General features: G+C 44.1%; 1 protein-coding gene across 1 annotated transcript in view; it reads left to right on the top strand.

The window, feature by feature from the left end:
* The first annotated feature begins 238 nt into the window (after positions 1–238).
* The window catches only part of Past1 (putative achaete scute target 1), a 65,788-nt gene continuing 57,384 nt past the window's right edge, over positions 239–8,642 (top strand). Inside the window, exon 1 of the mRNA XM_065225352.1 lies at positions 239–1,844. Within this exon, the coding sequence (XP_065081424.1) occupies positions 620–1,844 (1,225 nt within the window). The 5' untranslated portion in view covers positions 239–619. The remainder of the gene's footprint in view (positions 1,845–8,642) is intronic.

Below are 8,642 nucleotides of genomic sequence, written 5' to 3'. Positions count from 1 at the left end.
AAAAAGATTCTTCTACCAGCTGGTATTGTTAATTTGCATTTTATCTGCGAGAAAGCGGTGGTTGAAGTCATTATAGTAAAAGTAGTTTAGCTCTTATGAAACAGAGGCACATTTATTTGTCCGCTCCCTCGAACGCCACAATTTGACGTTTCGTGGGTTGAGAAAGAAGAACAGCGTAATCAAAAAGAAAACAACGAAAAGTCTTGTGATGTGTCATCATTCTCCTTTTACTCTGGACGAACGAATCGAATCGGATCGAATCCAATATTCAGTAGAGATCCGAGAGAGTATCCACAAACGCGTACGCGATCGCGATTAAAATTGCTGCCTTGATCCTCTTTTTTCTCATTTGATTAGTAGTGCACTTTCTTTTGCTGGTCAAATCTCCGCGTTGCAGAAAAAAAAAGTTGTGATCGGAAGTGCGAGTGGATAGTGTTCCGGTTCGGTACGGGAAATCGGTATCAGTGTCCGTATCGCCCTTGGAAGAAATCCGCCCCCCGTCCGAGAGTGGTTTGACCAAACGCGGGTGACTAATTTTTCTTTCTGTGTGAAATTATATAGAGCGCGGAGGAGAAGGAAATTTGGAGCAAGTTGCGCGTGAAGCAAGAAGACAGTGAAAATGTTCAGTTGGTTGAAACGGGAAACGAAAACGGAGGAGGTGGTCGAGAATGTGCTCGGGGAGCTGAAGAAAATCTACAAGAGCAAGTTGCTTCCCTTGGAAGAGCACTACAACTTCCACGAATTTCACTCGCCGAAGCTGGAGGATCCGGATTTCGATGCAAAGCCAATGATCCTGCTGGTCGGTCAATATTCGACCGGTAAGACGACCTTCATTCGATATCTGCTGGAACGTGACTTCCCGGGCATTCGGATTGGCCCGGAACCGACGACGGATCGGTTCATTGCCGTTATGTACGACGATAAGGATGGCATGATTCCCGGCAATGCGCTGGTCGTGGATCCGAAGAAGCAGTTCAGACCACTGGGAAAGTATGGAAATGCATTCCTGAACAGGTTCCAATGTTCGACAGTGCCTTCGCCGGTTTTGAGAGCGATCTCGATTGTGGATACTCCCGGTATTTTGTCCGGCGAGAAGCAGCGAGTTGACCGCGGTTATGATTTCACTGGGGTGCTGGAGTGGTTCGCCGAACGTGTGGATCGTATCATTCTGCTGTTCGATGCACATAAATTGGATATTTCGGATGAATTCCGTCGTTCGATCGAAGCCCTCCGCGGTCACGACGACAAGATCCGGATAGTGTTGAACAAAGCGGACATGATCGATCATCAGCAGTTGATGCGAGTTTATGGAGCTCTTATGTGGTCTTTGGGCAAGGTTCTGCAAACTCCGGAGGTGGCTCGTGTCTACATTGGTTCCTTCTGGGATCAACCTCTTCGCTACGACGGGAACCGTCGTTTGTTTGAAGATGAAGAACAAGATTTGTTCCGAGACTTGCAGTCCCTCCCACGAAATGCCGCCCTCCGGAAGCTGAACGATCTTATCAAGCGAGCTCGTTTGGCCAAGGTACATGCCTTCATTATTGCCGAATTGCGCAAGGATATGCCTTCGGTGTTCGGTAAGGATAGCAAAAAGAAGGACCTCATCAAAAACCTCGGCCAGGTGTACGATCGCATCCAGAAGGAGCATCAAATTTCCCCCGGTGACTTTCCCGATATCAAAAAGATGCAAGAGGTGCTCGCCAATCAGGACTTTAGCAAGTTCCACTCGCTGAAGATTCCCCTGTTGGAAGTGGTCGACCGAATGTTGGCTATCGACATCGCCCGACTGATGGGCATGATTCCACATGAGGAGATGACCATGGTCTCGGAACCGCTAATCAAGGGTAAGTGTGTGTCTTTTGTTTGAAGTTAGTATTATTCGGCGCTTGCTAAATGCCATTGCGTAATCAAACTGAAGAACCCGTTGACGACGGCGTGCACCGATGAGCTACCTGGCACCCCTCGTTAGTGTGCAAAGCGCTGCGAATGCACGGAGCCAGATATGAGAGATTGATCAGTTTTATCTAATCGGTGAGCAAACCGACACTTTTAGCTTCAGAGCGTTTTATCAGAGAATGGGGCAAGTAATAGCTGCCTTTCCGATGTGGGCTTGATAAGGCAAATGTGTGTTCAATTTGTAGTTGAAGTTTCGATGTTATCTTTAACATTCAAGCTGCAGAATAGCTAGATAAGATATAATTTGTTTGAATGCTAAAAGCTGTTGTAATAAATCCAGATAGGAGTTTTGGCGATCTCCAGTCAACGGCATGCGGTCGGATTTTTTTTATGTTCTAAATAAAAGCTTGGATTTCACGATATAATTACAACCAAACCATGAAAATAACGCCCCTTTCCTAGTTGATCAAATCTTGAATAGAGGCAGCCCTAATAACATTTGTATGGTCATTTTGCTTAACGACGTGTTCAGAGTAGCATCCAAACCATTTACTCTTCACGGAGTTCCATTTGCCGGAATAACCTGTTTAGCGGAAATCTTTTTGGCGGAATTTTTGATGAATTAATAACTCTAACTATTGTTTGATCTTAATAATGATCTGGGTGAATTTTCCTTCTTTTAAACATGAGCAGTTGTTTTGAGTTTTCCTTTATATTCGGTATTCAGAACTTTAGAAAAACTCACAAGTTTTTGGATTACAATGGTCAATGCGAAATCTGAATTAAATAATTTTTGGTGAATTTTCCTTCTTTTAAATATGAGTTATCATAGATCTTCCGAGTATTCCTGTACTCGTAATCTTCAACACAAAATGTGTATAAAAAGTAAGTCAGTTATCAAAATGAAATTCGTTTTAGGGATTCCGCGAAGTAGAGCCTTCCGCAAAATCGACTTCAGCGAGGTGAGGAATTGCGCGAAAAGGGTTTCCGTGAAATGGGGCATTGCGCCAAATGGGATTCCGCGAAATGGCTTTCCGCGATCAGTCGTTCTTTCATTTGGGTTATCGTTCGGGTATGATATTTGTTTTATTAGGGATGGCAATTGATTTTTTAATTCTCCACAGTTCTCCATCTTTGGGTTGCTAGTCTTAGAAATTGGAGAATTCCCAGAGTCATAAAATTTTCTCCCTTCTGGCAAGCCAGAATGTCAATGTGATTTTGAAATTTTTGCTATGTCTGAATTACTTTACCAATTTTGTTGAAAGTCATCACAGCAATTCCCTTTGAAATACTCCACAGTTTTCTCAGAGTTTTTATGAAAATTCCTCAAGAATAATCCTGTGATTTATTTTTGAAAATTCATGGAAATCATTCTACGATTCTTTTCCAATTCTTAAGCATGCTTCCACGAACTCTCGACCAACAATTGAAATGGTCCAATAAGCTTTTGTAAACAAAACTCCTTTCTAGTACACATCCTTGTAGTTGTCCGTGGCGGGTTGGAGGCGGCCATCGAGAACGATTCATGGAACAATGTGGAGCAGGTTGGACAGTCATCAATCTGTGTGATCGCACACTATGTCTATGCGCTCTGTACATTCCACCTGATCGAGTCCGGGACCATGAACTCGCCGATCCTCACTGTCGGTCAGTTTTCATAGTTATCGAAAGTGTCACTCCAGTTGATGAGATATTCATTTTGGTTTACTTCAATCTGGCAGGCGTTTCATGGAGTCCATTTCATAGCGCATTCCTGTCCAGGTCCTGATAGCTCTACATTTCACGCAGGAGCTATAAGCCTTCTCGACAACTACAGCGCATCAACGGTTTCGTAGTTAATGAAAATAATCGTAGTTTGGACCTCTGCTTCGTGAGCACTCAGGACAAGGCTTCATTAATTCCTGGCAAACGAGAGAGCTACGTAGTCAATCAAGAGAGCAGCATTGAGAAGATTTACCAAGTATCGCCCGTAAAAGTCCCAAAAAAGGGGGCGAGGCATCATGTTACTGTGTATTGTTCTCAAAGTTCTGTGTAAAGTTATCCTCAATCGGATACAGGAGAAGATCGACGCGACTCTCCGACGGCAGCAGGCAGGATTTCGTGCTGGAAGATCCTGTGTGGACCATATTGTCACGCTCCGCATCATCTTGGAGCAGGTGAATGAGTTCCAAGGGTCCCTGTACTTGGTATTCATTGGCTACGAAAAAGCTTTCGACCGACTAAACCACGAAAACTTGTGGGGCGCTCTGAGACGCAAGGAAGTCCCTGATAAGATCGTCAACCTCATCCAAGCGCAGTATGAGGCTTTCTCATGAAGAGTGTTGCACAACGGAGCTTTGTCTGACCCAATTCGGGTAATCGCGGGTGTAAGGCAAGGATGTATATTGTCACCGCTACTGTTCCTCATCTTAATCGACGAGATCATGGTTGGAGCCGTTGACCGTGTACCGAACCGTGGGTTAATGTGGCAGCCTATTACCATGGAGCATCTCAACGACTTCGATTTGGCTGATGATGTTGCATTATTAGCACAACGGCGCTCTGACATGCAGAGTAAGCTCGACGACCTTGTGAAACGCTGCTCTGAAGCAGGTCTAACCATCAACGTCAACAAGACCAAATCGTTGGATGTCAACACGGAAAACCGTTCCAATTTCACGGTAGCAGGGCAGGCAGTGGAGAAAGTCGAAAGCTTTCAATATCTCGGCAGCCAGATAGCGTCGGACGGCGGCACCAAGAGCGACATAGGTGCACGGATTAAGAAGGCGAGGGCTGCTTTTGCCAGTTTGCGAAATGTATGGAGAGCGAATCAGGTCAGTCGACGCACCAAAATCCGAATTTTTAACTCGAACGTGAAGTAGTCTGTGCTGTTATACGCAAGTGAAACATAGTGTGTATCAGCGGAGAACACTCAGAAGCTGCAGGTGTTTATCAACCGATGCCTGCGGTACATAATTCGTGCCTGGTGGCCCCACAATTGGATCTCAAATTCCGAGCTCATCGTTTGTGCCATCAGAAGCCGATAGAGACAGAAACTCGTGAACGGAAGTTGAGGTGGGTCGACCACACACTACGACGGAGCGTAAACGAAATCTGCAAGCAAGCACTGGACTGAAATCCAGCAGGACATCGCAGCAGAGACAGGCCCAGAGGCTCGTGGCGTCGGAGCCTAAACAGTGAAATTAAGAATGTTGACCGAAATTTGACTTGGGCCCAGGTCAAGGCCAAAGCTATTAATCGCCCAGGATGGAAATCTGGAGGTGCGCAGGATCATTAAGTAAGTAAGTAAGTAGCCCGCTTCCTCTGAAACTTCATTATGTGAGGCTGACTCACATGTACCAGCTAGGATTGGGCGATGTTCAGAGAAAAATCGATCTTGACGGATCAATCTTATATTTGGCTCTATAATCGATCCACTGATTAAATCGGTACCAAAGAATCGATCTTTGATAGATCGATCTTTTGATTTTGATATGAAGTACCCCAAGACATTATTTCCTTTATAATAAACAATTAAATGTTGTCGTGACGGTAAGGGGCTATTCATTAATTACGTAGACAGTTTTTTTTTATTCTTGCCCACCTTGGTTTTGTATGGCCTGAATCCAGGGGTGGCGGGCGGTGGCGGATTCCAGTGCCGCGAGGGCGCTAGCAGAGTCGGTTAGTACACATAGCGGAGATGAGGATAGTAGGGAAGGTGCGTAATGAAGGGCTGCAGTCTCGGCCGAGAAGACCGAGCATTGATCGTGGAGTCTCCAGAAGTGTGAGGTCTGTCCATCAGTTACTCCAAAGCCGACCCTACCTCCTGCCTTGGAGCCGTCGGCGAAACGGAGTTCGTAGTTGTGGTACCGTGTTTGTAGTAATTCGGTTAGGGCGTTGGAGGCGAACCAGCCCCAGGCTGAAAGCCTCCCTAATAAAGATAAATAATAATAATAATTCGGTGAGGCAGGATTTCATTGTCGTAGAGTTGTATCCTGCTCGGAACTGCTTGGCCATGAATTTGTCCACTCGGATGGGGGAAGAATCCCACTCTCTGGCTCCGCTCCAGTGGTGCTGGGCCACCGGGGGGAGCTCCTGATGAGCGATTTCCTGGAGGATTCGTTTCCCTTCTGTGAGGAGATAGAATTCTCCGTCTCCGCTTAATTTTGCGTCGAGGCCCACGGCTCTGGTACCGATTGTTTCCGCAATGTAATATCGGAAAGGGAGTACTCCGATTTCAATACAGGCGGTATCGGCTGGTGCTGGACTTGAAGGATCCATCTGTATTTTTGAAGAGACATATTGCTAGCTTGTTAATTCCGCTTCATCATCAGTTCCGCATGTCTCTCTCTTCAGTGGCATATTTTCATCCTGCTGGAAATTTGCGCACATGTTTCCCGTCCACAAAAAGGGAAGGAAACAAGCTGTGGATAACTATAGAGGAACTACATCGTTAAGTGTTTCAACACTTAAGTGAGGGTGTTTCAACACTCCGAAGGGTATAAATAGCGGGACCTTTCAATTAGAGTCGGATCCTTGCGATAAATGCAAGAGTGACAACTGTAAAAAAATCGAATACTTCATCATTTCTCAATAGTGATGAAGTAATACGACATGCACTAAACTAAGGACACGGGATATACTACAATAGATCAATTTACTGGTCGCAGTAGTGTTAGGTCCCGAACAGAGGAAAAAAAAAAAAACATCGTTAAGTGCCGTTTCAAAGCTATTCGAACTAGTGATTGTGGAACTGTTGCTGTCCTATTACAAGCAGTATTTGAGTGCTGATCAACATGGGCCGCTCTACAACCACCAATCTGCTGTGTCTCACTTCGTATATAACCGAAAGCCTGTCGGATCGGGTTCAAACGGACGTTATGCATTCAGACAAGTTGAACCAATCTATTGCGATTGAAAAACTCGTCAGGCTCGGTGTACGCGGTAATCTATTGAGTGGGTTTCGATCGTATCTTATTGGTCGCCAACTTGTGGTTGGCATAGAAGATTGCAGATCAGCCAGCTTTTTCGCCACATCAGGTATACCTCAGAGAAGTCACATGGAACCGCTGATTTTTCAACTGTACTTCAACGACGTGCATCTGATCATCGAAGCTCCTCGGTTATCAAATAGAGACCTCAAAATTTTCCTACGACTGCGCTCGATTGCTGACTGCCACAAACTTCAACGTCGGCTGAATGTATTCGCTAGTTGGTGCAGTTTAAACAGAATGGTAGTGAACCCAGCCAAATGCTCCGCTATTACGTTATTACGAAAACAACAACCGATAATATTTAACTATGATCTGCTTGGCTCGACAATCGAACGCGTGAATCAGGTGAAAGACTTGGTTGTGATCTTGGTTTCGCAGCTATCATTCAAGCAACACTTTATTGCATATATTGTCGATAGGGCGTCTAGAACTTTAGGGTTCATTTTAAGGATAGTTAAAAACTTCACCGACATCTATTGTTCGCTTGTTCGATCGACACTTGAGTATTGTTCAGTGGTTTGGAACCCAAACTACTACAACGGTGCCGAGGGAACCGAATCTGTTCAACGTCGCTTTCTTCGTTTTGCACTACGTAGATTGCCTTGGAATGATTGGTTTCGATTACCCATTTACGAAAGTCGTTGTCAACTTATCAACCCAGGCTCAATCAACATTACGATTCTTTGACGTGGAACAACTTGCAGCTGTGATGCAGTCGTGCAACATGTCGCAGATACTTGTTGCTCTGAGTCTCATTCGGAATGGAAAACGAAAACAGAATCTGAAAAATCCTTGACGTTTCGAAATCTTGAAGGTGAAAAAAGAGCAGTGTTCAGATTTGATTGGTTTCTCTGTTGTTTTTTTCAGTGCAATTTAAAGAAGTAGATATTCTGTGAACTGTATGAATGTCCTACGAAATTCACAGAAGTCCTTAAAACTTCACAGAAGTTCTACAAACTTCACAGAAGTTCTACAAACTTCACAGATCTTCTACAAACTTTACTCAGGAAAGTCCTACGAACTTCAGGGAAGTCATACAAACTTCATAAAAGTATTACGAACTTCAGAGAAGTCCTACGAACTTCAGGGCAGTCCAGTGATCTTCAGGGAAGTCCTACGAACTTCAGGAAAGTGGTACAAACTTTAGGGTGGTTTACATAATTCAGTAAAATCCTGAAAACATCAGGGAAGCCCTATGAACTACATAAAAGTCCTAAGAAGTTCAAGAAAACCCTTTGAATCCTACGAGCTTCAGAGAAATCCAACGAACTTCAAGAAAGTCGCATGAACTTCTGGAATGTCGTATACACTGCAAGAAAGTCCTACGAAAAACCGGGAAATATTACGAATGTTAAACCTATAATTCTCTTGTCCTCCACCCTATCCTCCTTCTCTTTTGACGATGAATTAGCGTGATGGCAGATATTGCCACGTAAAACTCTACCACAGGACGTAACGACATTGTTAACTTTGGTCAGAGGTGTCTCGTGACTAAAAGTTCTACCTGTTTTTCAAGTTCCATGTTGTTTCGATGTTAATAAATTCTGCTTATTTGTTTGTACTTGTTCAGTTAAATTAACAAATTACCCGAGCAAAGTCCAGCATCAAAATGACAGCAAATTGAAATCAAGTTTTCATATCAACATCAAACTGAAATCATAATTTGATTTCAGTTTCACAATTCACAAATTTTATACCATATTTTGTTTTCATTTTGCTGTACATTTGCTCTTCAAAAACATGTTGTTGCGGGTTTGTTTTCATTGCCTTAGC

Source organism: Ochlerotatus camptorhynchus, unplaced genomic scaffold (assembly GCF_037179485.1).
Source record: "Ochlerotatus camptorhynchus isolate MF236.1 unplaced genomic scaffold, CSIRO-AGI_Acam_v1.1 ptg000228l, whole genome shotgun sequence".
In the NCBI taxonomy this organism is placed as follows: domain Eukaryota; kingdom Metazoa; phylum Arthropoda; class Insecta; order Diptera; family Culicidae; genus Ochlerotatus; species Ochlerotatus camptorhynchus.
This window is presented reverse-complemented; position numbering and strand designations above follow the sequence as displayed.